General features: G+C 37.3%; 2 protein-coding genes across 3 annotated transcripts; both read right to left on the reverse strand.

Moving 5' to 3' along the window:
• Positions 1-491: 491 nt before the first annotated feature.
• On the reverse strand, positions 492-2,227 carry LOC149540038 (uncharacterized). 2 transcript variants are annotated; one of them, XM_089801230.1, is made up of 4 exons: positions 2,001-2,227; positions 1,672-1,873; positions 1,374-1,561; positions 492-1,277 (listed from the first exon to the last, which is right to left on the reverse strand). In XM_089801230.1, the coding sequence occupies exons 2-4, from the start codon at positions 1,839-1,841 to the stop codon at positions 664-666; spliced, it is 972 nt and encodes a 323-aa protein (XP_089657356.1). In that variant the 5' UTR covers positions 1,842-1,873; positions 2,001-2,227; the 3' UTR covers positions 492-663. The 2 variants fall into 2 exon arrangements, with proteins under 2 accessions (XP_089657356.1, XP_089657355.1); XM_089801229.1 differs by having other exon boundaries at positions 1,672-1,895.
• LOC149540039 (uncharacterized) lies at positions 2,198-5,555 on the reverse strand. Its single transcript, XM_089802644.1, has 4 exons — positions 5,383-5,555; positions 2,541-2,839; positions 2,271-2,398; positions 2,198-2,218 (listed from the first exon to the last, which is right to left on the reverse strand). The coding sequence occupies exons 1-4, from the start codon at positions 5,553-5,555 to the stop codon at positions 2,198-2,200; spliced, it is 621 nt and encodes a 206-aa protein (XP_089658770.1).
• Between the last annotated feature and the right edge of the window lie 11,659 nt (positions 5,556-17,214).

Genomic DNA, 17,214 nt, shown 5'->3' on the forward strand with positions numbered 1-17,214 from the left:
TAAATAAAGAAAATATTTGTTTTGTGGAGGATGTGCCCAGGCCCCAAATTAACCTCAATTATTTACTGAAAAGCAAGTTGAAAAAATGTCCAAAGTCCTTTTGCATCCCACCTACTCAGTCTTTTTGTGATGGCCTTTTAAGCACATGGATATGCAGCCTCAATAAATGAGGAGGTTGTCTATGTGGTGAAACATAAGATGATCACTTAGAGTGTGGGCTCTGTTAGTTAGAAATCAACCTCCAATTATAAATCTGGTTTTCAATTTGATATAGCTTTGGAGATTGAAAGCATAGTTGGAAAACTCGCCAAATGCAAAAACTCGCCAAGCCCCCCAAAAGTTTAATCGGGAAAAACTCGGCGATTTTAAAAAAAAAACTCGGGAAAAACTCGGGAACCTAAAAAACCGCTGAAATTTAATTAAAAATACATTTATTTTGCAAAATTTAATGAGAAGATGCATCTAATAAGCTAATTAAAGACAATACAAAAGAAAGAAACAAAGTTTAGATATATATAAATGCATAATGCGTACAAAATTGCATTCTCATGCAGAATGCTCATGGTAGGAAGCAAAATAGTAAATTACTAAATAGTTTCAATCTGTCAAACTAGAAGTAAATACTAAAAGTCTAAATACATCAATACAATGTGACAATGCCAATCACATCTTCCTCTTTCCACTTGCACTAGTAGGAAAGCGAGGGGGTCTAGTCCTAGAAGAAGTGCCCCGCACTGGGATAGGGCGTGAGCTGCGTGACTGTGAACTCTGTGGCTGTGCCCCCTCGCTCGATGTCCCTACTGACTGGCTCGGCGTCCTAGAAGAGGATGCATCTCCTCCTAATGGTAATGTCTGATCCTCGCTTGAATCATCATCATCCTCGTCCTCATCCTCAATGTCATCCATAGTGAACTGAAAATCAGTGTCAACCTCCCCCTCCATGGCCTGCCTCTCCAAATCAGCGATCTCATCTGGTGTAAAAAATGGACTTGGCTCCTGTGCTGTCCAATCAGAATAAGGATCTATCTCATCTAGATCAAGCGGACCAGGTAGTTCTAAGAGCTGTGACTTTTTTATGCGCAACTTAAGATTATAGTGCACATAAACAAGGTCATTAAGCCGTTTTTGAGTCATTCTGTTTCTTTTCTTTGTATGGATGGACTCAAATAAGCTCCAATTGCGCTCACAATGGGATGAGCTACAAGGTTGGGATAGGACTCTGAGAGCAAATTTCCTTAAATTGGGGGTATTGCCACCCCAACTTGCCCACCAAGCATCTGCAAAACAAAATTTAAAAAGTTATAAAGCAATAAAAAACAAAATCAGAAGCACAACTTATCAATTAGCAAAAGTTTTAAAGTTTGACGCTTTACCTGGTGCTTGAGTAGATCTTGCTCTCTTTGCTAGCATAGAAGAGAACAAAGGACCCCTTGATTCCTCATAGATTTGTTGTTCGGTCACAATAAGGTCTCTCTCCTCTTCACTTGATATCATTCTCTCAATGCATTTAGAGAGACCTTCCATGACCTCTCCATTAGGATCTGAGTAGGAATCATCAGCCCTAAAACAAATAGAAAATGATATCAAGTCTTACTACACAACCTTAAAAAGTAAAGTAAAATAAAGACTTATTAAAATCCCAACTTCAAGGACAATCAATTATCATAGTACCTGAATTTGGGATTGAGGAAGTAGCCTGCTGCATGAATAGGTTGGTGGAGCATATTGTTCCACCTCCTATCAATTATTTCCCAAATGGGGTCAAATCTGAGACTGTCCCCGTGATAGTAACTTCTAACAGCCTCTTTCGCCCTATCCATGGCCTCATAAAGACCTCCCATTGGGGATTGCTGCCCATCACATGTGCGCAAGACTAGAACCAGGGGCAGAGACATCTACATTTGAAATTTGAAAAATACAAATTAGTTAATAACATAGTAAGTTATGAATTGAAAATGAAACTTGAATAAACTAAAAGTCTAAAAATATAATGAAGTTACCTCCACAATCTCCTTAGCCTTTGCAAAAAAGCTATCATCAAAGACTATTCGTGCCACAGCTTCTCCTTCGGGCTTCTTTGAGTAAGGTGAAGCAACCCAATCAGCACACACAAACATTTGCTTCAAAGCCAATATGTGGTCAAGAATACTTTGCAACGTCAAGAAGACCGTTGCAAACCTTGTCATAGCAGGTCTCATCAAATCTTTGCCTTTAGTGGCTTTTCTCATCAAACTGAGAACCCATGGGTGATTATAGATATATTTCGTGACTTGCCTAGCATCTTCCACAACTGGACTCACCCAATCAAGTTTTCCTATGTCCTCCAAAAGAAGGTCAAGGACATGTGCTGCACAAGGTGACCAAAAAAGTGTGGGATGCCTCTCTTGGAGGATTCTACCTAAAAGATTAGCAAAAAATCAATAATCAGTAACAAACTTTCCATATTTAGTATTTACAAGTTACATCAAATCTAAATTGAATAATACCATAGCATTACATTCATGATTCATATTGATTCAAATATAAAAAATTAAATCTACCTGCTGCCACATATGCTGCTGCATTATCTGTGATTATTTGCACCACATTCTCTATTCCCACCTCCATGACAACATTCTCCAACATTAAAGCCAATGTGGCTGCATTTTTCACTTTGTTGGAGGCATCGACAGATTTCCAAAACACCACATCATCTTTGCAAGCAATCAAGAAGTTAATAATGGTTCTACTTCTTCCATCTGTCCACCCATCAGATAAAATGGTGCAGCCATACTTCTTCCACTCTTTCTTTTGGTCTTCTATCAACAATCTTGCCCTACCAACCGCTTTCTCAAGCAACCTACAAAATTTAAGTGTAATATTAAATAAAGTGTAAGTGTTAGTAAAAAATTAGGAAATAAGTTATAACAATTAAGATTTAAAATATAACAATGAACTAAAGTGAATCTCAATTATTTACAATTACTAAATAGTAAAATACTGACCTTCCACTCATATCCTTGCGATTAGGCGGCTTGTACCCTTTGCCTGATATTGTCATTGGATTCACCATATTGACCCAATAGGGACTATCAGCGGCATTCATTGAGATATTGTTGAAAAACCAAAAATCAGCTGCTGCAATATCAGTTTGCTCATGCACCTCCTTAAACCATGCAGTGCCCTCTAATGATGGCTGTGCTCCAGGTGTGTTCCTGGGCACAAAATAACCACCTATCCCTGATGGGGATCTGGATGGTGATGATGAAGAAGTAGGAGATGTAGAAGAAGTGGAACCGGTAAAAGAGAAATTTTGTTTGCGGATCCGTGGGCCACGAAGAGATCCTGGTATGTTCTCAAGTGCTTCTTCTTCCTCTTGCATATCAAAAGGAGCTCCTTCAGATTCAGCTATGGCTACCCTCATAGCTATTTTTGCCCTCTCCCTATTCAATTTTTTCTCTTCAGCAGCTGCAAGTAGGGCATGGATGAATCTTTTTTCTTCATCAGTTACCTTGAGACAAGGATTTGAGTCATGTTTCTTTATGCCTGCAAGGTGGTATTTGAGGCGGTTTATGCCTCCAGAAATAATTCTTTCACAGGGAATGCATATCACCTTCCCAATATCATTTGGATTTGGAGCTTCATAGGCATACCGCCATGCCTTATCTCTTGCATTTTTAGGCCGAGTGCCTATATATCCAGATGGGCATGGTGTTTGTGGCCACTCTTCTTGTGGGTTTGTCATTTTTTTAATGGTTGACCGTTGCCCTACACATAAATATATAGAGAAATGAATAAACAAAGTTAGAACTTAGAAGCTAGGGTTTCAAATGATTCAAACTTCAAACTTGAACCATATCCTTAGCAAACAACAAACTTCAACCATATCCTTAGAAGCTAGGGTTTCAAATGATTCAAAATGATTTTAAATGATTTGAAAACATTTACAAAAAACAACAAAAACAAAAGAACATTTGTTATAAAACTATAAAAAGTTTTCAAACTATGATAAGATGAACATACCTGGAAAGAAATTTGTCTTCTAAAATCGGTTAGTATCCTCTACAATCCACTCAAATCCGCCTTGAATCACTTGCAATCAGCCAAGAATGCCTCCAAACCTTCTTCTCTTCACTCCTCAAGGTTCTAAACAATGCAAATACAAGAAAGAATGAGAAAAAACACACTCACTGCCGCTTAAATCCTCAAAGGCCGCGTTCACTAGTAAACCGCGAGTTTTTAGGAAAAACTCGCCGAGTTTTTGCCGACTACTCGCCGATTACTTGGCGAGTTTTTACCAGTTTGCCGAGTTTTTAAATCGGTGAGTTAACTGGTTAAAAACTCGCCGAGCTAGGAAACTCGGCGAGTTTTAAAAACTCGCCGAGTACTCGGCGAGTTTTCCATCTATGATTGAAAGTAACACTCACCAAGGATGGGAGAGGAAAGCTAACTTAGTCTAAAAATATGATGATGCCCCAATGATAGGACAGAATTATTAACCTGCTTCCAAGAGCACAAGATTATAAAAAAAATAACAGTTCTTGGGCATAATCTCCAATCTCATTAACATTCACATAAATATTTGTGCAAAGGAAAAGTTGAAGGGTCATTGGGACCACAACTATTCCTGGATCAAATTTAAAGTACAACATATAACCTCCAAATAGATGATTAACTCTACATAAAGGTATATGATTGGATAAAAAAAGCAGCCAAAGCAATACCCAATACACTGAAAATTGTAGAAATGTCAAACTTAATTTACTGCCAATTTGGTTTCAAAGATTAAAGGTGGTATTACCACAGTTTTCTAAAAAAACCAGAATCTCATAGAATCTTCACACTTTAATCTTCTTTCCAAAGCACAGTTCTAAAAAATGAATAAAAAAAGTTTCCCAATCCTCTAGGAGCTCGTTGATGATATATTAATGACAATAACTCCTTTCATTATACTGGGTGAAAACTTTTGGGTGTTGGAGAATTCTTCTCAAAGATAACTAACAAAATCAATAGACATCTGTGCATGGCACATAAGATGATGGTCATTTGACTTATTCACCTCAAAATATAGAGATTCTCCCTGTTAGGCTCAAACTGATACTGCATCTCTTGCTTGAAAAAATGATGATTGCCAGCTGCAATAGTTGTCTTTGATGGCCATATATCCTCTTAAATTGCTTTTACATAAAACGGGGCATGTTTCTTGGCTTCCTACCAATGATTTTAATTTTTTCAATTCGCATTTGGAACCCAAACCTTCATTATGGGTAAGTTTATTCTCAGCTTATCAAGTTCATTATGTGCACCAGCCAGCTTCTATAGTCTTAAGACCATCAACAACATGGTTCCTTGGATGATGATGATGATTTTTAAAACATTTTTATCAAATGCAATCTTCAGTACCTGTTCGCCCTGTTTGCTAAGCTTCTAAATAACTGATAAACAATAACCATTTTGTGAAACATGCAAGCAAACAGCTCAAATAGCTTCCTTTCTCTTTCAGCTTCATTTAGCAATATGTCAAACAACTCATTTTCTCTGTTAATGGTCCCACAATTTGCAAATACGCTGGCCATCAGTGCTCTCATAACTTTTTTACAGAGGCATTGCACAAGGCATTAAGCTTCTTTGCAAAGTTTTCAAGCGATTGATTCCTTGGTGTCTTTTAGAGGCTCTCAACTCATGATATTGCCGACCTCTATTAGAGAGAAAGAGCATTCCTAGTGTCTTTTAGTGAGTCCCCTAATTTGATAATTATTGGACGCAAATAATAAGAATCCACGTGCTTTTCTATTGCTATCATAATTATGAAAAGCACAACCCTCAAACAATATTATTGGCCCCAAATAACATTTCTTTATTCATTTTCAGAGTTTCACACCCAATTAGTCTTTTTTTCAATGCCACTTCTTCATAACGTTGATGGGAGAGGACTTTGGTGCTTTGCCAGTTGAATCTTAATTTAGTTCTTTGAAAATTTTCAAAATTTTGTTTATCTGTCAGAAGAAACCCTTCTACCATCTGAAATCTATATAAGAATTCCCATGCTGACAATTGTGTATGTATATTGTCAACTTATCACACAATTTCTTAGGGAAAGCCTTGGATGTATAACTTCCATTGGCACCACCTAACATGGCCCCAACCCTCTTCAATTTTGCTAACAAAATTTTAATTATTCATTAGCAATTATAAAAAACAGGCAAACCTAAGTTAAGACTTAATTAAGTCATTCCTAGGCCATGGAAATGAATTATTAAATGTGAGGCAAAATATTATTATTTACCTAAGTTGTTAAATAAAAGAATTAGAACAAGAAATTGATAGTTTTTTGGCTGGGGATTCTTAAAAGGTTCCATTGGGGTTTTGAGTCTCATTCTATGGTGAAATGTTGACTTGTTACTTGATAATTTCTCCATTGTTGCTGGTTTGACAGTAGCAGCTATATCTGAGGACATAAACCCTTCGATATTTGTAGGTTGGATGGAAACCCAACTCTACTTGAGGAGGTGGACTCACTCCGGGTTCATCATTGAGCAGATTTCAATTGTTTTAAACAGGTTTTGGAAGAAAATTAATGCATGTTCTAGCATTATACAGCAATATATTTGATGTGGCAGTCATGCATGTTTTATATCAGAATTATTATCATTAAATTTGTGTTTGTAATTGCTTATTTCCTTGGAAATCTATATTGTTTTCTTTGCATGTTTAGTTTACATGTTTGCACATTGTTATAATGAAATGAAGCAAAACATGGCAGAAATTGAAAACCTTAATCAGATCTGAGACAATATCCCGGTTTGGGATTCCTTGGAAAGAAGCAATTACAACAAAAAATCTACTGATAATTATTCTGATATAAAACGTGCATGGCTGTTGCATCAAATATATTGTTGTACAATGCTAGAGCATGACCGTGTAACACAATGGAAATCTGCTCAATGATGAACTTGGAGTGAGTCCACCTCTTAAGTACTGTTGGGTTTCTGTCCAACCTACGAATATCCAAGGGTTTCCATCCTCTGATATAGCTGCTATTGTCAAACCAGCAACAATGGAGAAATTATGAAGTAATCAATCCAACCTTTCATAAGAATCCCCAACCAAAAAACTATCAATTTCCTTGTTCTAATTCTTTTATTTATCAACTTAGGCAAATAATAATATGTGCCTCACATTTAATAATTCACCTCCATGGCCTAGGAAAGACTAAGTCTTAACCTAAGTTGGCCCCTTTTTAATAATTGCTAATGAATAGTTAAATCTAAATTAGCAATAACTATAGCTCTTTCCACCTTTTATTTAATTAATACTCTTAACCCGCTTTAATATTAACTTAATGCTTTAGCCCATGGAGAGCATAGATAATAGAATAACGTTAGTATTCTTTTATTTATTGATGTGCTAGGCAAAAAGGGGACATTATCTTCAAATGGAACAAGATAAACAGCTGGAATAAGTAACAACCCCTCACCATCAAAACAATTCCCTCCATGCATTGGAATTTTGTAGCCATGTCCGAATTTAAAGAGGAAACTATATCCGACTTAGATTATTGGCTTCCGTATATTTTAGAATGTTACTCAAACCTAGAGTGAGCTCATGTTTCTTAACTCAGGAAAATATGTACGTGACAGCATAGCTTCCATTCTTCCAATACATCAAAACTCTCTTACTTTCTTTGGTTTTAATTCCTTGCATGGGGCATTAATCACTATGCTAAATGTATATCATCTAGAAATGATATCAAACACAAGCATTTTTTTGCATCTGTTATCCACAGAGTTTTGCTGTAGTTCTCCTTCATCAAGAACTAAGAAGACTACTGCAAGTTTCAATTGCAGGAATGAACCCAACTTCAATCAATCTACAAATTTCAATTGCATTTCCATGTAGGTGAGACTGAACTAACTAATATCTTACTTATCAAACCAAAGGCGAATGGACTGGAATCACAAACCCTTTAAGTGGCAACAATGTTACCAAAATTCTAATTGGTTAACCCCAATATCTACATTTATTTCTTTCCCACTATTTCTTATCTTTACAGCTCTCTGTTCTATTTTGAGGTATGATTCCATAAGAGTACTCAAAAGTCCATCAATGTAAAATGGTAATGCAGATCTGTATAAAGTCAGGTAGTATCTATCGGTAAGTCATATTTCATGCATCTGAAATAAGAGTTTCTTAATTTTACTTTATCCTCATGGCTTGTAGGAATATGGACACTTGTTATGCCTCTTCAATAAGCTTGGACATATGCCAAGGATTGCAAATAATAGAATGATTTCTTAATTTTACTTTTTCCTCATGGCTTCTAGGAATATGGACACTTGATATGCTTCTTCCATAAGCTTCGACAAATGCGAAGGATTGAAAATGGATAAATGATTTCTTTCTCAAATACCACCGTAAACCTACTTGAGGCTTCAATGTGTACACTTTTACACAGTAGACAACTTGCCTCCAATTTGATGTACATACTAATTGAAAAGATAGGCTTCCAAGAAAATTTATAAGACAATCTCAAGATATCTTTTCAAGCAAAATAAAAAAAAATGGGCCTTAAATTAAACTTCCTCAAGATTGAAGATTATATGATGCTTTACTAAAAAATTGATGTTTGGATTTTTTTCTGAAAACTCAAATTAGTTAACAGATTATATCATAATAATGCATTTAAACTTAAAACTAAAAATTTGCAACTAGAAAAGTGGTTTTGTAATATTACAAACCAAGCTGAGAAGTGTCACCAGAGACCAAAACAATCTTTGTATCATAATTCTACAAATCTTTGTTTATGAAACTAGCATTATCATAGTATGCACAGATAATATTTTATTTCTTGTAATGCAGAATTGTTTTATAGTTTATTCCTCTTTCACATTGATCAACCCATACTCAATAACAGATGGATTATTGGCCTCCTTTGCAACAAAATCTCCAGGACAGCAAACTCAGTGCTACACCAGTTATCATCAGCAAGATGTATGGATCCTTTGAAACTACCAGTAATTTTTTTGTGAAGAAGTATGGTTGATCCTTCCTACATAAGTTTCACTACCAAAATATGGGAATTCAACACATGAACACAACTTGAAATAACAACGAAGCACACTATTTTTTTTCCTAGGTTTAGTTAGCCAAGGAATGTATTGGAATTTCCCCCAAAAAGGAAAAACATTTGTCTGATAGATATAAGGTGAAGTCGGCTAACATGATAGAGAAGATACACATTATGTAAAAGGACAATCCATTAAGAAAACAAGTTAAGAGACATCACATAAAAAAAATATTAGCGTAGTTACAAATAAATCTCTAGCCCTTCAAGGTCAGGAATGGTGGATAACAAAGCATTGTCTTCAACCATTGAGTCTCCTACAAGTTTAATTTGAAGTACTCCAAAACATTATGCCTAATGCATTCAAAGGTGCTCTTTATAAACTCATGCATGAGATTGATGTCCAAAAGATTGTCAAATCAGTTTTGATGAAAATGACAATGATAGTGGTTATTGAGGGTATGGTTTGTAGAAGCAATGCAACTCTCTAAATATTGACTAGCGTTCTTCATGCTAGCTTAGTGACCTCTCTTCATCTTTCAACTTAGGATCGTGGGGGCAAAGGTGGAGGAGGTAGATTTGACACTCAGAGTAAGTATGAGATACAGGGTAAGGTAGAGGTCATGGTGTGAAAGGCCATGAAGAACTACAAGGACTTCTTATCAACTTTTGCCTAGATAAATTAACTATTGTTTTCTCTCTTACAGTCATGATTCTTGTAATTTGCCATCAAATAATGATCAGTACATTCAACTTTCAAATTCCAATTATTAACATAAATATCATTATAAAATGGCTAAGATTAGATCCTTGAATGATCACATGACTTGGCATCTTTGAAGCATGTTGTCTTGTAGCCCATTGTCGCTTTCTTTTTGCCCATTGTTGCTTTCTTCATTGTGTTTGATGTAAGTGTGAGAATACAAAGTATAGGTGAGCAAGGCCATGAAGAATGACAAGGTTCTTTTATTAATGTATGTGGGCCCTAATGTTTCTTCTAAGCTTTTAATATCGTTTCATCTAGCTAAAAAAGCTATGTTTTCCTCTGTTAAAGTCATTATTCTTGTAGTTTTACCATCAGATAGTAATTATTACACTAAACTTGTAAATTTTCTTTATTAATATAAATATCACTATAAATTGGCTAAGAATAGATCATTAAATGATCACATGAAATGGCATCTTTGTAGCTTGTTGTCTTGTAGTCCATTGTCACTTTCTTTATGTTGTAGTTTGTTTGATGTCGGATGTCTTGTTTTGCTGTTACAAAGTTAATGTTGTACCCTGTGCGGCTTAGATTTACATATACTTTTTACTCTATATAATTTTACGCATAACATTTATTTAAGGATTCTGTTAATTTTTCTTAATTATAGGCATAATTCTTGCCATAGTATATTATTTTTCAGTTTGTATGTTGGTCAAATAGCCTTGTCATTTTTAAATATAAGGAACATTGTTGCAGACCATCTTGAGAATTTACAGTATCTTCTACACCCATTTAATCCTAAAGACATCGACTCTGATCAAATTTGGCAGGTAATATAGTTCGGTAATTTTAAATAGTTTTTGAGGAATGAAGTTGTTTAGAGATAATAGCTTGAGATTGAACGGTTTTGAAATATAATATAGTTACATTTTTAAGGAATCTCCATGGAAAATCATTTCTGCATAGACGGAGTGTAGCATCCATTCTCAAGATATATGGGAAATTATCTTCTTGTATTTCTCTATAATCTCTTTTCTAACAATTTCATGTTGTGTGAAAGATAAATTTCTCACCACGTGCGTACACTTTCTGTACCAAATTATGATATTGTATCTTACCTACAGCTCTTATAGTGGTACACTCAAATTTTATGGAAATTAATTAACTCGTAGAATTTTCAAAAGATTGATGTTGTCCTCATGCCAAGGTACCTAATTTTAATACCTACGCATCTCTTTGTGCATACCATTTAGCTAATTTAAATTTGAACCTTCATTGCTGAAGTTTAGTTTTGTGATGACTTTGACAGGTACAGCTCAATGTGTTATTCCCTAAATTGTTGCCTAACACGAAGGGTTTTGACCTTCCACAAGGAGGGCTTCTATCTCATGGATTCTTGACTGCAAAGAGATGAGTATCAGTTGTATCTATTGATTTTGAATCTGTGCTTTACTCTATTGCTGCATCTTGTATTGTGATTATTTTAACCATTTTATTATCAATAAATGAAATAAAGCACATAATTTAGAAATAGTCATCCCGATTATGTAATATTAATTTGTTAGTTTATTTGCCTTCTTTAGACTCACATGACACTTGGATCATAAAATACTTGAGAAGAATACAACTCCCTATAGGAAAAAGCTCATGGCTACAAGTGCGAATGCATAACATTAGGACATTAGTCATTCTCACGCTCGCTTGGTATGACAAATGTTTAATTGCACATAATTTTGTTGAATTCAATGCGCTCCCAACTAATTTTCTTCCCGAGAGATTTGGTTTCTCATTTTTGGTATATCTTTTGCAATTTCAAGTTGACTTGAGCTTTTAGCCATGTGAGATTTGACAATCTTTATTGCATTATTGATTAAATGATTTATTTGTGCATAGTTCAAATGTATAGATTCTAAAAAACTATGATCAAACTTAGTTGAATAATATGATAATATAGTAACAATTTCAAAGGACCATAGTAGACTATTTCTGCATGAACGTTGAGGAGGGCCCACTCTCATGAAACTCTATCAATTATATATTTTATTTCTGATTCTAGTGTTGTAAAATTGCGCCTAGTTTAATTTACCATTATATGCTGCTTCTATCTTAGTCATAAACAAAATTTCAATTGAAGCGTCTATGTCCCTTCATCTTCATTTTCCTGTATCGCTAAGATTCTTAACCACGAGGCCTGGTCGGCACAAGACATGTGCGTGATGCGGAGACGTTTGCATGACACGCACTTGTCTTGCAAAATTGTAGACGTGCAATGAGCTGTTGAGATGTTACAATTGCCTCTATTGCAGTGTAACAACTTGTAGCATCGCCTGCCGACGTTGGGAATCCTTCTTTAAACTTTCACTTCATTTGTTCTTCTTCATTCTCTTTTCATCTCCTTCCATGCACTTTGAAGGTTCTATACTACTCTCGCATATTGGACAATCTCCATACCACATCATGGCATTTATGACATTTCAGTTTGGTCGTATTCATGACCTTACCTTCACCACTCCACTGGGCTTTGGCTTAGTGACCTTTACGAGTAGCGAGTTATACCATTTCATTTAGTTTTTTGATATCACATCATATTGTCATTTATTGTTTGTGTTTTTGTTCATCCATCACTGACTATCTCGACTATCCATCTGGTTGTTGTTGACACCAAAGTAGGGACTTGATTAAGTGAACTCCAAAAAAAGCACTGACAATTTTTCTTAGCTTTCGTGTGCCTAGGATTTTGTAGGAGAAGAAAGGAGAGGAGTTCTTGGGATTCCTCTACCTCCTTTGGTTATGGTTTTTTCCTCTCCTTTGCTTATTTATATTCTTAATTTGTACAGTGTAATCATCCTTGGTGTTTTCTTTGATTAGCATAATCTTGTTTCTATCCATCCAGCTTTTTGGTATTGTTCTTTGTACCCACAGATTTCTTGCAACAGTGCCGTCACCATTGACTAGTCTCGAACTATTGCCTAGAATTCAAGGGTTGGATGTGCCACATGGAGGGTGACTTTTTTGTGCTTTAAAACTTTAATGAGATGAGTAGGTTCTACATATTTGTTTATTTAATCCATTCAATTCTTTATGGGAGGATCCCTAGTCGTGTTTTTTGTCGAATGTGCTTATTAAATGCATTAAAGCTCATTACTTAAGAATATTTGTGGTGATTAATCCAATATTGATATTCGTTTGTATTTGTTTTCTTTTGGTTACATGATTTGTGCTTAATGAGAGGATTGGTGTGGTGTTTTGGATAAAGCTTCGAGTGCTGGTGCCAGTATCTATCCCAAAGACATTGACTATGATTGGTTTTGGCAGGTACCATTCTGGTTGTTGTTGACACCAAAGTAGGGACTTGATTAAGTCAACTCCAAAAAAGCACTGACAATTTTTCTTAGCTTTTGTGTGCCTAGGATTTTGTAGAAGGAGAAGAAAGGAGAGGAGTTCTTGGGATTCCTCTACCTCCTTTGGTTATGGTTTTTAACTATCCTTTGCTTATTTATATTCTTAATTTGTGCAGTGTAATCATCCTTGGTGTTTTCTTTGATTAGCATAATCTCGTTTCTATCCATCCAGCTTTTTGGTATTGTTCTTTGTATCCACAGATTTCTTGCAATAGTGCCGTCACCATTGACTAGTCTCGAACTATTGCCTAGAATTCAAGGGTTGGATGTGCCACATGGAGGGTGACTTTTTTGTGCTTTACAACTTCAATGAGATGAGTAGGTTCTACATATTTGTTTATTTAATCCATTCAATTCTTTATGGGAGGATCCCTAGTTGTGTTTTTTGTCGAATGTGCTTATTAAATGCATTAAAGCTAATTACTTAAGAATATTTGTGGTGATTAATCCAATATTGATATTCGTTTGTATTTGTTTTCTTTTGGTTACATGATTTGTGCTTAACGAGAGGATTGGTGTGGTCTTTTGGATAAAGCTTTGAGTGCTGGTGCCAGTATCTATCCCACAGACATTGACTATGATCGGTTTTGGCAGGTACCATTGTCTTGTATTTTGACATAATTTTTGAGGAATCAAAATGTTTTCAGATAAATTTATTATCTATAATTTAGGTAATGCAGAGCATTTACGAAACCCCCTAACCTTCTAGTATCCATTTCCTCCAACCATTCTTCATCATATTGACAAGATATTAGAGGCATACTTCTTCAATCGACCACTACAACCTATCTGATCCAATCAGCTAATCAATCTTTAATCAAACTGTGTCTGTGAAAGCATACAGTCAACCATGAACTTTAACATATCTTTGGCAACTTCCACCAAGCTATACCTTTCCTTATCTTGAACATAACTCATATACCAGCCTTGGTTAACAAATCTGTGGTTCATTATGACCTTCGCTGCAACATCCATCCCCAAACAACATTTAGCAGTACAAAATTGTTGTGCTTATTCCCTCCAAGATCTCCATTTCCTCTTGTATCCTCAGACACACATTGGTTCTATCCCATTCTCGGCAAAATGCGGTCCATCAAACAACATTATTCATTATTAAATAACTTTCATAAACTGTCCCGACTTTTATTTTTCAAGTCACAACATGTTAATCTTGCTTTGAGCTCTGGATTCTGGCTTAGACATTTTCAACTCTCAACAATATTGTCCATTCATGTACCCATCACCCAAACAAGGTTTCAATCGACTGTCACTCACCCAAACATGAATCCGATACCCTCATTGACTATCTATCCATTTCCAGTGAATTGTGTGTAAGGGCTTCAAACATTCATGCAATCTCCTTGAATGCATGTCTCAAGGTCCCTATGCATTATTGTGATCTCATTTGATCAGTTCATACAAGTCGCAATCCAAACAAATATGGACAAGTATTAGTAAAACTATTTTTGCTGTCCAATTACAGAATTTTACTGACAGAGCTCGCTAGGGCATCCATTTTCTTGCGCGTGCCAAATCCATTTCACACAATACCAAATGCATTTGAAAGTTTCACGAGTCTATTTGAAAATTCTAGAGTTTTACAATTTTTGTACAATTAAATCAGTGTTATAATTAAAACCCTTTAGACAGGTTAGTTGCAGAGGGTTTTACAATAGATTTTATTAAAAAGCATGGATCTTCTATCACAAATCACTACATATTGTTAGCCGACTGGATGGTTCCGGTAGTATTTTGCATTCTGTAGTCGACGGTCCGGCGGTGTTCCTGTAGCTGACGGTCCGGCGGTGTTTCTGTAGCCGACGGTCCGGCGATGTTCCTGTAGCCGACGGTCCGGCGGTGTTTCTGTAGCCGACGGACCGGCGGTAAATAGTTTGTAACGGATAGAACAATTGTGGCCGACAGACCCCTTCGGGAAGGTTCGGCAGTAGTATTTATATCCCGTCCAGGATCATTGTAAATCACCATTCACTTACTATTGCGAATATTATTCTGCTATTCTGCTATTATTGTCTGTATGTGTTGACTTCTTTACCTGTACAGTAAACATTTGGCGCCGTTGCCTTATGAATCTGGAAGGTGGGAGGAATGAAGATTAATGCCAAATCAGCTTAACAAGGATCGAAATAAGGCGAAGGGAAAAGATGGAATCCGTATTGCGCAAGAGAATTTAATTTTAGCACAGCAAGCCGAACGCCGACGAAGATTTCAGAGGATCGCCGACGGAAATCGAAGTGCGGAAGAATTGTTGGAGGAGACTCGTCAGCGGGTGGAATTGGTGGAAGAAGCACGGGAGGAGTTCTTGAATTTGTGTTCGCCGAGGGAAGAAAATTCAGACGGGAGAGCATCAACTCGCACGGCTCGCAGTGCCGACGAAGCAGCACGAGCGTGGAGTAACCTCTTCGTCCAGGATAGACTTCCGCGGGAAACAATTTCGAAGGATCCTTCGTCTTCACCAAGGTTTGCAGCTGTCGACACCTCCGGTGTGGGAGACCAGTTTGTCGCTGTGGGAGTTCAGACTGACGGTTTGGGAGTGCCGACTGCCGGTGTGGGAGTGCCGATTGCTGCTGTGGGAGTGCCAACTGCCGGTGTGGGAGTGCCGACCTCCAGAATTATGGCGGGACCCAAAGAAAAATTACCAAAATTTGAAGGCGATGGTACAGCTGACCCCCTCCGACATTGTAAGACATGTGAGACGATCTGGCGGGCAAATGGAATCACAGATGCCGACGAATGGGCCAGGCAATTTTCGGCAACCCTACGGGGTGTCGCGATTGATTGGTTTTCGGATATGGATCCACAGAAGCTGGATACATGGGATAACATTAAAAAGGAGTTCTTGGCGGAATTTAAACTCTTGCGGGATGATAATGAAATTGTAGCGGAAATTTTCAATACCAAGCAAGGGAAGCACGAAACTGTCCGCGTCTATGCCAGGAGATTAAAAGACTTAGTAAACAAAATGGAAAGCAAGCTAGCGGACGGATTGCAGAAAAGGTGGTTTGTGGACGGCCTACGCTCGAAGTTGCGGAGGAAAATGAAAATTGTGCCACCGTCATCATATGTGGACGCGTATAACAGAGCACTGGACCTTGAGAGTGCACAAAAGACAAAGAAGAAGAAAACCAGCTCCTCTGACTCTGATGATGATGAATCCACTCGGGATGATAGCAGCGATGACGAAGGTAGTAACAAAAAGGTTCGTGCCCTATAGAAGGATATGGTTCGCATGATGAAGGAATTTAAAAACATGCAGAAGGAGCCAAAAGGCAGTGAACTGTGGTGCACGGAATGTAAGACCGACGGTCATACTAAGGGATCGTGCCCGAAGAACCAATTCTGCGACATCTGTCAGATCATGGGCCATTCGACAAAGGACTGTCCTTTTAACATGAAGACAAGAGGATCTCCGCAGGTGCTTCTTACGCAGCAGGCTTCCCCGTCGGGCAATAACGAAAATGCAAACATTGATGGTGCCACATCCGGAGGGTATAGGAATAATAGCAGAGGGCAAAATAACAACAATGCAAATAATAACAATAGTAATGGAGGCCGAAGTCGAACCCAATATGATGCAAACGGACGGCCGATCGTTCAATGTCGAGCGTGTAATTTGTGGGGTCATTTTGCGCGAGATTGTACAGTGGCAAACACACCGAAATTATTATGCAGATGGTGCGGACCCGGCGATCACGAAGATTCCAAGTGTCCAAAGGCTGGAGTAAATTTGATCACTGTCGGCACGGATGTAGAGGAGGTTCTGGCAATTACACGGAGGCAAGCGGAGGAAAAGAGAAAAGTGGGGGAAGTGCAGGCGGACATTGCAAAGGCATCGTCGGCGGAAACATCTCAGTTGAAGGACATCACCGACACCTTGGCAAAGAACTTTGCAGAACAAAGCATTGTACGGCAGATCTTACAAACGGAGATACTGGTCAAGATAAGTGACCTCCTTCTCACAATGCCCCAGTTACGGACGGCTATTTTGAATCATACACTGTTTTCAAAAGCACCGAAGGACACAGGAAGGAATAGTAGGGAAG

The sequence above is a fragment of the Cupressus sempervirens genome, chromosome 9, assembly GCF_028749045.1.
Source record: "Cupressus sempervirens isolate cs-2001-9-10 chromosome 9, ASM2874904v1, whole genome shotgun sequence".
Lineage (NCBI taxonomy): Eukaryota > Viridiplantae > Streptophyta > Pinopsida > Cupressales > Cupressaceae > Cupressus > Cupressus sempervirens.